At 53.0% G+C, this 15,863-nt stretch overlaps 1 protein-coding gene across 5 annotated transcripts in view; it reads right to left on the bottom strand.

Annotated features, from left to right (window-relative positions):
• nr2c2 (nuclear receptor subfamily 2, group C, member 2) overlaps positions 1-15,863 on the bottom strand; it is a 413,970-nt gene that overhangs the window by 206,568 nt on the left and 191,539 nt on the right. For 4 of the 5 annotated variants that reach the window (XM_038810866.1, XM_038810865.1, XM_038810868.1 and 1 more), the window contains one exon: positions 10,013-10,109. The exons of the other annotated variant lie outside the window; for it this stretch is intronic. In XM_038810866.1, the coding sequence (XP_038666794.1) occupies positions 10,013-10,109 (97 nt within the window). The remainder of the gene's footprint in view (positions 1-10,012; positions 10,110-15,863) is intronic. 5 annotated transcript variants of the gene reach the window in all.

Genomic DNA, 15,863 nt, shown 5'->3' with positions numbered 1-15,863 from the left:
GGCGCAAAGAAGCGCTGGACAGCACAGTAGCTGGCACAGTGGCTTCGCATCTCCAGGGTCCCAGGTTTGATTCCCGTCTTAGGTCACTGTCTGTGCGGAGTCTGCACGTTCTCCCTGTGTTTGTATGGGTTTCCTCAGGGTGCTCCAGTTTCCTCCCACAGTCCAAAGATGTGCAGATTAGGTGGATTGGCCATGCTAAATTGCCCTTAGTGTCCACAAAGGTTAGGTGGGATTGGTTACTGGGTTACAGGGATAGGGTGGAGGTGTGGGTTGTTCTTTCCAAGAGTCGGTGCAGACTCGATGGGCCGAATGGCCTCCTTTTGCACTCTAAATTCTATGTCTATATCTATGTCTAAGTACTGAGGATTTTGGCCAAGGTTAGTATCATGACCGGTATAGGCTTGAAGGGCCGAAGGGCTGTCCTGTGCTGTATTGTTCTTTGCTACTCAAACAGATGGTTCCTGAAAAGGAGCAAGCTCAAATTGCTTACAAATTCAGCAAATGCCAATGATCAGTTCCTCATAAAGGGATGGGAAAGACATTAATTTACAAGTGAATGCCAACAATACCTTTGGAATAGTGTGCTGATGTAACAATAGTGACATGGTGGCACAGTGGTTAGTACTGCTGCCTCACAGCGCCTGGGACCGGGTTCAATTCCAGTCTTGGGTGACTGTGAGGGGTTTGCATGCTCTTCCCATGTCTGCGTGGGTTTCCTCTGGGTACTCCTGTTTCCTCCATAGTCCAAAGATGCGCAGGTGCAGGTTAAGTGAGGTTATGGAGGGGACTTCCGGTGGCGGCTATGAGGGAGTAGGTCGCACATTTGGTGGCTCCCGTTTCAGTTGGACTTTTGGACCTTTTCCCCTGACTTTTTTGCGCTTTTGAGTATGGAACTGGAAAGCAATAGCACTCAGGCACTGGACCCATACAGAATTGTATGGACCTAAGAAACCGGAGGGACCGTAAACAGCAGAAGAAGTGGTCGAGTAAGGGCACAGTGGAGGCTGTGAGAGAGACCAGCATGGCTGGTGTTCAGAGCAAGGAGCCGACAGCCCAGCCCACAATGGAGCAACTGCTGCAGACTATGCAGAAGGGCTTTTTGGCTTTGAAGCGTAGAACTTGGAGCCGCTTCAGAAGTCAATTGATCGGATGGGAAAAAGGCTGGATGATCAGGCTGAGAAGCTCCAGCAGTTGGGGAAGTCAGTGAAGGAGCAGGCTGACTTTCACATGGTGGCGGATGTGGAGTTTCGGAGGCTGAGGGACCAGCAAAAAGTGCCTCTGGAAAGGCTGGAGGACCTGGACAACAGATCTCGCCGGCAGAACTTGAGAATCGTGGGCCTCCTGGAGGGGGCAGAGGGGCTAGATGCTGCCGCATTTGCGGAGGGTATGTTTCAGAAGTTGCTGGGGAACGAGGTGTTCCCACGCCCGCCGGTGATGGACAGGGCACACAGAGTGCAGCTGAGGTAGACGCGACAAGGGGGTCCCCCAGGAGCGATGGTGGTATGCTTTCACAGGTACCTGGACAAGGAACGGGTGCTGCAATGGGCAAAGAGCACACAAAGCTGTATTTGGGACAATACCACCCTGTGCGTTTACCAAGATTTGAGCACAGAGGTGGCCAGGAGGAGGGGAGGCTACAGGCAGGTGAAGGAGATACTGTATAAAAACAAGGTGAAATTCGGGATCCTTTTTCCAGCACGACTGTGGGTTACGTATAAGGGTATTACTATTTCGAGGAACCCGAAGAGGCGATGGACTTCGTTAAGAAGCAAGGGCTGGCCCTGAGCAGAGGGTGTTTGGACTCATGTTCGAGCTTTTAAGTATATGTGGTGTCTCTCCCGTTTTGGGATGTATCTTTTTTTTTTTTGCGTGTTTTTTGCGTGGTTTTCCTGAATGTTTCTTGTTTGGGCTCTTTGCTTAGTTGGAGTTTGGCTGGGGGGGAATTAATAAAGAAAACAGTTAAAAGGCTTGGGTTAAAATGGATGCTTCAGGGGAACTTTGTGCAATCTTTTTTTTTCTGTGTCTGTATGGGAAGGACTGAAGAGTGCCTGTTATTTCTTATCTTTTTTTTTGTTTAACTTAAAGATGTGCGGGTTAGGTGGATTGGCTATGCTAAATTGCCCGTAGTGTCCTAAAACGTAAAGGTTGGGGGGGGGGGGGGGGGGGGGGTTGTTGGGTTACGGGTATAGGGTGGATACGTGGGTTTGAGTAGGGTGATCATTGTTCGGCACAACATTGAGGGCCGCAGGGCCTGTTCTGTGCTGTACTGTTCTATTCTATTCTATTCTGTACACTTCGGAACCACCCGGGGTATTGGGGGGGACTGACCTTCCGAAGAGTGGGGAGAGGGTTGGTGGACGGACTGGGAGCCTTGGTCCGGATCGAAGAGGTATTGGGGGGCCTGAAGGTCATGCAGTCGGGTAAAGCCCCGTGGTCAGACGGGTACCCGGTGGAGTTTTACAAAAAATTTGCCGCGGTAGTGGGGATGGTGCTGGTCAGGGTCTTTTTAAAAAAATAATTTTTATTGAAATTTTTTTACAAAATATATAACACCAAACAGTAACAAGCAACAATAAAACAACATAATAATAAGCATAACACCCCCAAGACCATAGCAACGCGTATCTCGAACCCCCCCACCCCCCCCCCCCAAACCCAGTAAACAACAAGAAAACAGGAAAATAAATTAAAATAAACATAGTCAACGCCCCCCACACCCTCCCCCCTCCCCCCTCCCTCCCTCCCTCCCTCCCTCCCCCCCTCCCTCCCTCCCTCCCTCCTCCCCTCACTTCTTTCCCCCCCGGGTTGCTGCTGCTGACCTAGTTCCCCATCGCTGAGCCAGAAAGTCGAGCAAAGGCTGCCACCGCCTAAAGAACCCTTGTACCGATCGTCTCAGGGCGAATTTGACCTTCTCCAACTTAATAAAACCCGCCATGTCATTGATCCAGGTCTCCACACTTGGGGGTCTCGCATCCTTCCACTGTAGCAAGATCCTCCGCCGGGCTACTAGGGACGCAAAGGCCAAAACACTGGCCTCTCTCGCCTCCTGCACTCCCGGCTCCACCGCAACCCCAAAAATCGCGAGTCCCCAGCCTGGCTTGACCCTGGATCCTACCACCCTCGACACCGTCCTCGCCACCCCCTTCCAGAACTCCTCCAGTGCCGGGCATGCCCAGAACATATGGGCATGGTTCGCTGGACTCCCCGAATACCTAGCACACCTGTCTTCGCCCCCAAAGAAGCTACTCATCCTAGTCCTGGACATATGGGCCCGGTACAGCCCCTTGAATTGGATGAGGCTAAGCCGCGCACATGAGGAGGAAGAGTTAACTCTCTCCAGGGCATCCGTCCATGTCCCATCCTCGATCTGCTCCCCCAGTTCCCCCTCCCACTTAGCCTTTAGCTCCTCTACTGACGCCTCCTCCACCTCCTGCATTACCTTGTAGATATCAGATATCTTCCCATCCCCGACCCAGACCCCCAAAAGCACCCTGTCCCTCACCCCCCTCGCGGGAAGCAAAGGGAATCCCTCCACCTGACGCCTAGCAAACGCCTTTACCTGCAGGTACCTGAACATGTTCCCCGAGGGGAGCTCAAATTTCTCCTCCAACTCTCCCAGGCTCGCAAACCTCCCATCAATGAACAGGTCCCTCAACTTTCTGATGCCCGCTCTGTGCCAACCCTGGAACCCCCCATCAATGTTCCCCGGGACGAACCGATAGTTCCCCCTTAGCGGGGCCTCCATCGAGCCCCCCACTTCCCCCCATGTCGCCTCCACTGCCCCCAGATCTTGAGGGTAGCCGCCACCACCGGACTCGTGGTATACCTCGTAGGAGGGAGCGGCAACGGCGCCGTTACCAGGGCCCCCAGGCTTGTGCCTCCACAGGACGCCATCTCCAACCTTTTCCATGCTGCCCCCTCCCCCTCCATCACCCACTTGCGCACCATCGACACATTGGCCGCCCAATAATACCCGAGAGATTGGGTAACGCCAGCCCCCCACCATCTCTGCCCCGCTCCAAGAAGACCCTCTTTACCCTCGGGGTCCCATGCGCTCAAACAAAGCTCATGATGCTGCTAGTCACCCTCCTAAAAAAGGCCCTCGGGATAAAGATGGGCAAACACTGAAAAAGGAACAAGAACCTCGGGAGCACCGTCATTTTGACGGACTGCACTCTACCCGCCAGCGATAGCGGCACCATGTCCCACCTTTTAAATTCCTCCTCCATCTGCTCCACAAGCCTGGTAAAATTAAGCTTGTGGAGAGTCCCCCAACTCCTGGCCACCTGCACCCCCAGGTACCGAAAACTCTTCACTGCCCTCTTAAACGGGAGCTTACCAATTCCCTCCTCCTGATCACCCGGGTGCACTACAAATACCTCGCTCTTGCCCAAATTCAGCTTATAGCCCGAAAAGCCCCCAAACGCAGCCAACAGCTCCATTACCCCCGGCATTCCCCCCACTGGGTCCGCCACATACAGCAGCAGGTCATCCACATACAGCGATACCCGATGTTCCTCCCCACCCCGCACCAGACGCCTCCACCTCCCCAACTCCCTCAACGCCATAGCCAGAGGTTTAATTGCCAGTGCTAAAAGCAAGGGGGACGGGGGCACCCCTGCCTGGTCCCACGGTAGAGCTTGAAGTACTCTGATCTCCTTCCATTAGTTACTACACTCGCCATCGGGACCTCATAAAGCAACCTCACCCATTTGATGAACCCCTCCCCAAATCCAAACCTCTCCAGCACCTCCCACAGGTACCCCCACTCAACTTTATCAAACGCCTTCTCTGCATCTAGCGCCACCACTATCCCCCTCCACCGCCGGCATCATGATAACATTTAACAACCTCCGCACATTCGTGTTAAGCTGTCTTCCCTTGACTCCTGTCTGATCCTCGTGTATCACCCCTAGCACACAGTCCTCTATCCTGGTGGCCAGGATCTTCGCCAGCAACTGAGCATCCACATTGAGGAGCGAGATTGGCCTGTATGATCCGCACTGCAGGGGGTCCTTATCCCGCTTCAGGATCAAAGAAATCAGCGCCCATGACATCGTCGGGGGTAAAGCCCCCCCCCTCCCATGCCTCATTGAAGGCCCGCACCAACAGGGGGCCCACCAGGTCCGCATACTTTTTATAAAATTCCACCGGGAATCCATCCGGCCCCGGGGCCTTCCCTGACTGCATTTTACCAATCCCCCTGACTAACTCCTCCAACTCAATCGGCGCCCCCAGCCCCTCCACCAGCTCCTCCTGCACCTTTGGGAAACATAGCCTGTTCATAAAGCTCTCCAGCACCGTGTTAAAGTCTCCCCCCATGATCAGGCCTCCTGCCTCCAGGTCCGGAATGCAGCCCAACATACGCCTCATAAAGCCAGCGTCATCCTAATTCGGGGCATACACGTTTACCAGCACCACCTTCTCTCCATGTAGCCTACCCTTCACCATAACAAACCTGCCGTCCTTGTCCGCCACCACCTCAGACGCCACGAATGCCACCCTCTTCCCCAGAAGAATCGCCACCCCCCGGTTCTTCGCATCTAATCCTGAGTGGAAAACCTGCCCCACCCACCCCTTCCTCAGACGAACCTGGTCCGCCACCTTCAAGTGGGTCTCCTGGAGCATAGCCACGTCCGCCTTCAGCCCCTTCAAATGAGAAAATACCCTAGCCCGCTTAACCGGCCCATTCAGCCCCCTCACGTTCCAGGTGGGGATCAGAGGGCACCCCGCCCCCCCTCCCCTGCCGACTAGCCATAGCTCATTGACTGCTCGCCCCAGGCCAGCACACCCCGCCCGACCCGTTCCCCATGACGATAGCGCCTCTCCCCTACCCCCCCCGGCCCACACCAGCTCCTTCCTGGCCAGTCGAGCAGCAACCCGGTAACCCCCCCAGGCTAGGACCCCTCCAAGCCGCGACACACCCTCCATGGTACTTCCGTGAGTCAGCTGACTTCTGCTGACCCCGGCAACTCCCGCCAAAGCCCGGCCCCTCCCGACATGGGGTCATCCCCCTCCTGCCCCTCCTCCTTGGCACCGCTTCAGCGCGGTAAAAAACCAGTAGAGGCCACGCCCCCACCGCCAGCTCCACCCCTCCTGCCCCGCAGCGTGGGAAACCAGAGGAAAGCCCACCCCACTGCCACTGCCCCACCCCACCTTTCTGACGCAGCTCCCAAATTCCAGCTCCACCCCATCCCCCAGCCCCGTACAGAAAAAAAAACAAATCCCCAACATTCCCCACATAACACAAAACCATACCCAACAGGACCACCCGGAAACAGAGCAAGAACCAGCATAAAAAAAACATATCTACATTACAAAAACAGCAACAGGAAAAATAGCAACAACCATAGTACACAAGACCCCGCAGCCCCCAAACCCTAGTTCCGAGTCCAGCTTCTCCGCCTGCACAAAGGCCCACGCCTCCTCCGGGGACTCGAAGTAGTAATGCCAGTCCTTATATGTTACCTACAGACGTGCAGGCTGCAGCATTCCAAAATTAACCTGCTTGTTATGCAGCACAGCCTTCGTCCGGTTGAACCCGGCCCACCGCTTAGCCACCTCCGCACTCCAGTCCTGGTAGATTCGCACTACCGAGTTCTCCCACTTGCTGCTCCTCTACTTCTTGGCCCAGCGCAGCACACACTCCCGGTCACTGAACCGATGGAACCACACCAGCACCGCCCGCGGGGGTTCATTCGCCTTGGGCCTCCTGGCCAGCACTCTGTGGGCTCCCTCAAGCTCCAGGGGCAGATGGAAGGACCCCGCCCCCATCAACAAATTCAGCATCGTGGCCACATAGGACGGAAGATCCAACCCCTCCAGCCCCTCCGCCAGGCCCAGGATCCTCAAATTCTTTCGCCTCATGCGAAAGTCCAGCGCCTCCAAGCGGTCTTGCCACTTTTTGTGAAGTGCCTCGTGCATCTCCACCTTCCCCACGAGGACCACGGCCTTCTCCTCCCGATCAGCGGCCTACTGCTGCAACTCCTGGATGGCCACCCCCTGGGCTGTCTGGATCTCAAGCAGCTTGCTGGTAGTCGCATTCAGGGAGTCCAGGGAAAACAGTGAAGAGCAGCTTGCTGCTCCTGCGCCCACTTCCACCAATCCTCGGGCGCTCCGCCGGCCGCCATTTTGTCCTCCTTCCCCCGCTTTTTCTGGGGAGCTGCTGCAGCCTTTTTCTTTGCCCCACTCTGGTTACGCACCATAAATTTCGGGGAATGTTCCTCCAAACACCATCTCCCACCTGGAATCGTCGAAACAGCGCCGTTTGGGGCCCTAATACAGGCCCGAAAGTCCTTTGATAGCGGGAGCTGCCGAACGTGCGGCTTAGCTCCGCATCACCGCAACCGGAAGTCGCTGGTCAGGGTCTTTAACGAGGCAAGAGGCAGAGGGAGTTTACCCCCGACGATGTCGCAGGCCACCATCTCGCTCATTCTGAAAGGGGATAAGGACCCGGAGGCCTGTGGGTCATACAGGACGATCTCCTTGATCAACGTAGAAGCCAAGTTACTGGCCAAGATTTTGGCGACCAGAATTGAGGACTTTGTACCGGATGTAATTGTGGAGGACTAAACCGGGTTTGTAAAGGGGAGGCAGCTGGTGGCGAACATAAGAAGGCTGCTCAACGTGATTATGATGCTCCCGGAGAGTAGGGAGGTAGAGATAGTGGTAGCCATGGATGCTGAAAAAGCTTTTGACCGGGTCGAGTGGGATTATCTGTGGGAGGTACTTGGACGGTTCGGGTTCAGGGCGGGGTTCATCGACTGGGTTAGGCTATTGTATCAGGCCCCGGAGGCGACATCGGACTACTTTAGACTGCACCGTGGGACAGGACAGAGCTGCCCTCTCCCCACTGCTGTTTGTGCTGGCCATAGAGCCGCTGGCAATTGCACTGAGAGCTTCTAGGGGCTGGAAAGGGCTGGTCCGGGGGGTGGAACATAGAGTCTCGTTATCCGCGGATGATCTGCTGTTATATGTATAGGACCCAATGGTGGGATGGACGGTATTATGGCAACCCTGAAGGAATTTGGCTGGTTCTCCGGATACAAACTGAACATGGCGAAGAGCGAGTTGTTTGTAATTCAGGCGAGGGGCAGGAGACAGGCTGAAGGGCTGTTCAGGCTAGTGGGGGAGAGTTTCCGGTATTTGGGGATTCAGGTGGCACGGGACTGGGGCAAGTTGCATAAGCTCAACCTGTCCCGACTGGTGGAACGAGTGAGGGAGAAGGTCCGGAGGTGGGATGCGCTCCCGCTGTCATTGGCGGGGAGGGTGCAGACTGTTAAGATGACGATTCTCCCGCGGTTCTTGGTTGTTTTTCAGTGTCTCACCATCTTTATCCCGCGGTCCTTCCTTAAGATGCTCAATAAAATTATTCTGGGATTTGTATGGGCAGGGAAGTCCCCGCGGGTGAAGCTTGAAAGGAACAGAGGAGAAGGGGGGCTGTCGTTGCCGAACTTCAGCAACTATTACTGGGCGGCCAACATAGCGATGATAAGGAAATGGATGGTGGGTGCAGGGTCGGTTTGGAGGCTGCTTCGTGCAGGGGCACTAGCTTAGCAGCCCTGGTCACGGCGCCTCTGCCGCTTCCGCCGGCACGGTACTCCACCAGCCCGATAGTGGTGGCGGCTCTTCGGATCTGGGGCCAGTGGCGGAGGCATGTAGGGGAGGTAAGAGCATCGGTGTGGACCCCAATCTGCAGCAACCACCGATTTGCCCCGGGGAACATGGACAGGGGTATCGACTGTGGAGGGTGGGGATTGTGAGGATGGGTGATCTGTTCCTGGAAGGGAGCTTTCCGAGCATGAGGGCGCTGGAGGAGAAGTTTGGGCTGGCGAGAGGGAACGACTTTAGATACTTGCAATTGAGGGATTTTGTATGCAGATTGGTGCCGTCCTTCCCACGTCTCCCGCCGTAGGGGAGGCAGGACAGAGTAGTTTCTAGGAGAGAGGTGGGAGAGGGTAGAGTCTCAGACGTCTACAAGGAACTAATGGGAGCTGAGGATACGCAGACCGAGGACCTGAAGCTTAAGCGGGAAGAGGAGCTCGGAGGGGAGCTGGAGGACGGTATTTGGACAGAAGCCCTGAGCAGAGTAAACACGACCGCAACATGCGCCAGGCTCAGCCTGATCCAATTTAAGGTCATGCACCGGGCCCACATGACGGTGGCCCGGATGAACAGATTCTTCGGGCTGGAGGACAAGTGTGCTAGATGCGCCGGAGGGCCGGCTAACCATGTACACATGTTCTGGTCGTGCCCTAAACTCGAGGTATTGGCAGGGATTCGCAGATGTCATGTCCCGGGTATTGAAAACTGGGGTGGTAATGAGCCCGGAGGTGGCAATCTTTGGGGTTTCGGAGAACCCGGAAGTCCAGGAAGAGAGAGAGGCCGACGTTCTGGCCTTTGCTTCCCTGGTAGCCCGGCGACGAATACTGTTAGCATGGAGGGACTCAAAGCCCCCGAGGGCTCAGGTATGGGGGGGGGGGGGCAAGGGTAGAATAGAGTATAGTAGGGGGATATTGAGGCAGGTCCATGCGTGAACAGAGCCGTGGTTTGCACTATGTTTAATTTGTAATTTGTGTCTTGACTTCTTTTTTTGTACTGTATAATGTCACTTTTTCTATATGCTTAAAGTATCTCAATAAAATTGTTTGTTAAAAAAAAAGTGAGGTTGTGGAGACAGGGCAGGGGAGTGGGCTGAGGTACAGTGATCTTTCAGAGGGTTGAGCAGACTCAATGGGCCGAATGACCTCCTTTTGCATTGTCGAAATTCTGTTGTATTCCCTGGATTTATGCAGTGAGGAAGAAACCTGGCCTGTAACAATCTATTTAATTCTTTTTGGTCAAATGAAGAGATGAAAATATTCTCCTGCTGATGAAAGTCATGACCTGACAACAAATGAGGGAGAATTCTACTTTACATGATTCAACCATGTGTCATTGAAATCATATATTACAGATTGATTCCTGTGATGGATCTTCAACATATTTACCCGACACAAAAAGATCCCCTCACCTTAGAGTCTGCAGCTACCAAAACAGCACCACTGTCTGTTTGTATTAATGGCTGTTGGATATTCACCAGTGCTCCTGATTCAAACAGATTAGTCTGTCTGCAAGAAAACAGAAAATAAGATTTTCTCTGAGGAAGAAACATACGGACTCGAAGCATTAACTCAAAGTTTCTCTCCACAGATATTGCCAGAACTCCTGAGCTGATCCAGTATTTTCTGTTTTTATTGCACATTTCCAGCATCCACAGTATTTGCTTTTGGTAAAGTGTGTACAACTCATTAAGAATATTCTGCTCCATTGTCTCCCACAACATCATAGCTGGCAAACATGACTTGGTTTTAAAAAGCAAGCGTTCAGGGGTGTGATAGAGAAGAGCATATTTATGTGTTGTTTATATGGATTTCCAGATTTTCCATAGGTTCCATAGAGAAGATTGTTCACACGATGGCTATTTGGCAAAGGAGACAGAGAAGGGTAGAACATAGAACAGTACAGCACAGAACAGGCCCTTCGGCCCTCAATGTTGTGCCGAGCCATGATCACCCTACTCAAACCCACGTATCCACCCTATACCCGTAACCCAACAACCCCCCCCCTTAACCTTACTTTTATTAGGACACTACGGGCAATTTAGCATGGCCAATCCACCTAACCTGCACATCTTTGGACTGTGGGAGGAAACCGGAGCACCCGAAGGAAACCCACGCAAACAGGGGGAGGACGTGCAGACTCCACACAGACAGTGACCCAGCCGGGAATCGAACCTGGGACCCTGGAGCTGTGAAGCATTTATGCTAACCACCATGCTACCCTGCTGCCTAAACATTCAGATTGCCAGGTGGTGACTCACGTTGACCACCAGGGATCTGCACTGAGGCCTCATATTCTCACTACACGCATAAATTATTTGTATGACGGAAGAAAGAGTCATACATCTAAGTTTGCTGGCAACACTAGTCACTAATAATAATAATAATCTTTATTGTTGCAAGTAGGCTTACATTAACACTGCAATGAAGTTACTGTGAAAAGCCCCTCGTCACCACATTCTGTTAGGGTACACAGAGGGAGAATTCAGAATTCTCAGCTGGTACAGGAATTGAACCCTCGCTGCTGGCCTTGTTCTGCATCATAAACCAGCTGTCTGGCCCACGAGTTAGGTGGCATAGCAAATGGTCTCGAGGTGAATATGCGATATTGATAGAACTCGTGGGCAAAACTGTGGCAGATGACACTGAAATGGTGAAATATGAATATTCTCTAGATGATTAGATGCTGGGAATGGCAAAGGGCAAATAAATTTAGGGGTCCCAAGTACAGAAACATACAGTGCAGAGATGTGCAGGTTAAGTGGGGTTATGGGGATAGGGCGGGAAGTGGGTCTAGCGAGGGTGCTCTTCAGAGGGTTGGTACAGACTCAGTGGACCAAATGGCCTCCTTCTGCAATGTAGAGATTCTAATTCAATGTTTCTAAATCCTTAAAGACTAGTGGACAGATACGAAAAATAGTTAAGGGGTTAATAGGATCTAGTTTTTAACTCAGGAAGACTGGAAAATAAAAGGGTTGTAGTTATGGTATAGCTGTAAAGAACTCAACAAATATCCCATCTGGAATACTGCATTCAGTTCTGGCCATTGCACCCCAGGATGCATACAATGGAATTAGAAGGAATGCATTCACCTGGATAGAAATGCTGTAACTGTGAGAGTAGGCTGGATAGACTAGAACAGAACAGAACATAGAACATAGTACAGCACAGAACAGGCCCTTCGGCCCTCGATGTTGTGCCGAGCAATGATCACCCTACTTAAACCCACGTAACCCGTATACCCATAATCCAACAATCCCCCCCATTAACCTTACACTACGGGCAATTTAGCATGGCCAATCCACCTAACCCGCACATCTTTGGACTGTGGGAGGAAACCGGAGCACCCGGAGGAAACCCACGCACAAACGGGGAGGACGTGCAGACTCCACACAGACAGTGACCCAGCCGGGAATCGAACCTGGGACCCTGGAGCTGTGAAGCATTGATGCTAACCACTATGCTACCGTGAGGCCCCCCCTACTACCGTGAGGCGACTAGGCGCAGGATTCTCTAATCCCGTGGCAGAGTGTCTACGCCGTCGTAAACGCCGTTGCATTTTACGACGGCGTGAACGGGCCGACCCCACGACTAATTCTGGCCCCGACAGGGGGTCAGCATGGCACTGGAGCGGTTCACACCATTTACGACGGCGTGGACACTCTGCCGCGGGTCAGGCCACATCAGAGGCCCCCACCCCCCACCCCGGACACCCCCCCCCCCACCCCTCCCCACCCACAGGCCGCCCACCCGACCTTTCCATGCCGAGGTCCCGGTGGCTGAAAGCAGGTGTGAACGGCGCTGGCGGGACTCGCCGTTTTCACGACGGCCGCTCAGCCGTTTGGGTAGGGTGCTCTTTCCAAGAGCCGGTGCAGACTCGATGGGCCGAATGGCCTCCTTCTGCACTGTAAATTCTATGAATCATGGAGTCACCTGAATTAGTGAATGGAGATAAGTGAATGTCTTTCATGTTTGACTAGGTGCAAAGGGCTCGTCCGTGATTTGAACCCAAAGTTCTAGCATGCTCATTGACTGAAAATCCCCAAGCAAGAATCATACCCCTAGACCACCAAGCCCATTGCTGAAATATAATTCACTGGATTCTTTCCTTTGGGAACTTTGCCAAACACTATAAATCTGTGTTCTCTTTCAAGTCTTTTATCCATTCCTAGGATGTGAACATTTTTGGCTGGGCCGACATTTATTGTCCTTCCCTAATTGCCTATGAGAAGGTGGTGGAGCCGCTGCAGTCCATGTGATGTAGGTACATCTAAAGGACTGTTCGGGATGGAGTTCCAGAATTTTTGTTTCAGAAAATATTTTATTGAGGCACTTATAATTTTAACATTTTAAAGAACAGAGATTCAACACATGCAAAAACACCGCAGTAACACACCCGACTCCCCCAGTCCTGAACCCTAACTACCCATACATTAGATTCCATGCACTTAATCACCACAGACAGTGACTCACTTCCACCACTTCCATGCCCCCCGCCCCCTGCTGATGGTCAATTTTCCTTAAGGAAGTCGATGAACGGCTGCCACCTCTGAGCGAACCCCTTAAGGCGAACTTAATTTTCTCTAGCCTAAGAAACTTTGCCATGTCACTGAGACCACACCCCTACTTTGGAGGCTCCGAGTCCCTCCATCCCAGCAAAATTATTCCCCAGGCCACCGGGGAGGCAAAGGCCAAAACATCGGCCCCTCTTCCCCCCCTGGGCTCCCGGATCTTCCGCCACTCCAAATATTGCCACCTCTGGACTCGGGAGTCACCCTCCCTTCCAGGATCTCTGACATGACATCTGAAAATCCCTACCAGAATCCCCTCAGCTTCGGACACGCCCAGAACATATGTACATGATTCACAGGACTTCCCCCATACCGCCCATACCTGTCCTCCACCTCCTCAAAAAATATTATATATTTCCGAGACCCTCCCCTCCCCAACCCCTGTTTTAGACAACACCTTATTCTGCAGTTCCCTTAGTGGGAAGCTAGGAAAGCTTGGGACCTGTTTCCGGACAAAATCCCATACCAGCAGGTACTGGAACCTATTCCCACCCGGTAATTCAAACTCCTCCTCTAGCTCCTCCAGAGTTGGGAAACCCTCCTCAATGAAAAGGTCCCCAAATCTCTCAACCACTGCCCGCTGCCACCTCCTGAAGCCCTCATCCAGCCCCCCCCGGAGCAAACCGGTGGTTAGCACAGATGGGTGACCACACTGACACTCCCTCCAGTCTCATGTGCTGCCTCCATTGTCCCCACACTCTCAGGGCTACCACTACCACTGGACTTGTGGAGTACTGCGCCGGCGAGAAAGCCAGAGCTGCCTTTAACTTTGGAGAGCCTTTAGACTCGTGCCCTTGCAAGATGCTGCCTCCACTCGCTCCCACACCGACCCCTCCCTCACTATCCTAACCATTGATATATTGGCCGGCCAGTTGTAATTAATAAAGTTTGGAAGGGCCAAGCCCCCCTTCCCATGCCCCCGTTCAAGAAGGACCTTCTTCGCCTTCGGGGTGGGATCGCCGCATTCAACTTCCCAACAAATGCCTTGGTGATAAAGATTGGGAGACACTGAAACACGAACAGCAATCTCGGCAGGACTGTCATTTTCACAGTCTGTACCCTCCCTGCCAGTGACAGCGGGAGCACGTCCCACCTACGGAAATGCCCTTTCATTTTCTCAATCATCCTGCCCAAATTTAGTTTATGAAGCTGACCCCAGTCCCTTGCCACTTGAATCCCCAGGTACCTAAAATTCCCTCCCAGCACCTTGAATGGTGCCTCCTGCCCCCTTGCCTGGATCGCAAAAACCTCACTCTTGCCCATACTCAGTTTATAACCTGAGAACCGACAAAATTCCTTCAGTTTCCCCATAATTCCTGCAATTACCCCCAACGGGTCTGTTATAAGGAGCAAGTCATCTGGATAGAGCGAGATCTTATGTTCCGCCCCCTTCTCTCACTATCCCTTGCCAAATGTTCAATGCTCTCAGCGCCATTGCCAAATCTTCTATGGCCAGGGCAAACAGTAGTGGGGAGAGTGGACACCCCTGTCTCGTCCCCCGGCACAGACTAAAATATTCTGATCGAACCTGGTTTGTCCTTCCATTCGCCACTGGACGCAAACCACACATCCTTGCCCAAACCCAAACCTTCCCAGAACATCCCACAAGTACTTCCACTCCACTCGATCAAAGGCCTTTTCTGCATCAATGGCCACCACCACCTCGGCCTTGCACCCCTCCGCAGGCATCATTATTACATTTAGGAGCCGCCTAATGTTGGACGTCAGGTGTCGTCCCTTCACAAATCCCGTCTTGTCCTCTCCTATTGCCCCCGGAACACATCCTCTATGCATGTGGCCAAGATCTTTGACAGCAATTTCACATCTACAGTTAACAGGGAGATTGGCCTATATGAGCCACAGCTCTCCGGATCCTTATCCCTCTTCAAAACAAGGGAAATCGCTACCTGCAATAATATTGGGGGGAGCACTCCCAGCTCCTTTGGCTCGTTTAAAGCCTTTACCGGGAGCGACCGCAACAGCCCGAAAAACTTTTTATAAAACTCAACCGGGTATCCATCAGGTCCCGGGACTTAACCCGATTGCATCGCGCCCCCCCGCCCCCCCCCCCCCCCCCCAACCCGCCTATATTCTCTCCAATCCCAATTGGGGCTCCCAAATCCTCCACCAACTCCTCGTCTATTCTCGGGAACTTCATCCCCCCCAGAAATTGCTGCATACCCTTCTCCCCAGCTGGGGGTTCCGATTTATACAAGTTACTATAAAACTCCCGTAACACATAAATTACCCTGGCTGGATCCATAACCACCTTCCCCCCTGTATCTCTCACTTTCCCAATCTCTCTCGCCGGCTCCTGTTTCCTCAGCTGGTGCACCAACATCCTACTGGCTTTTCCCCAATATTCATACACCGCCCCCTTTATCCTCCTCAGCTGTCCCTCCGCCTTACCTGTGGACAGGAGCCCAAATTCCAGCTGCAGTCTCTGACGCTCCTTCAAAAGCCCATCATCCGGAGACTCCGCGTACTTCCTGTCCAACTGTAAAGTTTTGCCTACCAATCTGTCCAATCCCACCCGCTCAACCTTCTCCTTACGGGCCCGAATTGAGATGAATTCCTCCTAATAAAACCCTTCAGTGCCACCCCTGCCGAAACCTCACCTGTGTAATTAATCCCTATATATCCCTGAATGGCCTCCTTCACCCGCTCACATACCTCGTCCTCCGCTAACAGC

Source organism: Scyliorhinus canicula, chromosome 11 (genome assembly GCF_902713615.1).
Source record: "Scyliorhinus canicula chromosome 11, sScyCan1.1, whole genome shotgun sequence".
Classification (NCBI taxonomy): Eukaryota; Metazoa; Chordata; class Chondrichthyes; order Carcharhiniformes; family Scyliorhinidae; genus Scyliorhinus; species Scyliorhinus canicula.
This window is presented reverse-complemented; position numbering and strand designations above follow the sequence as displayed.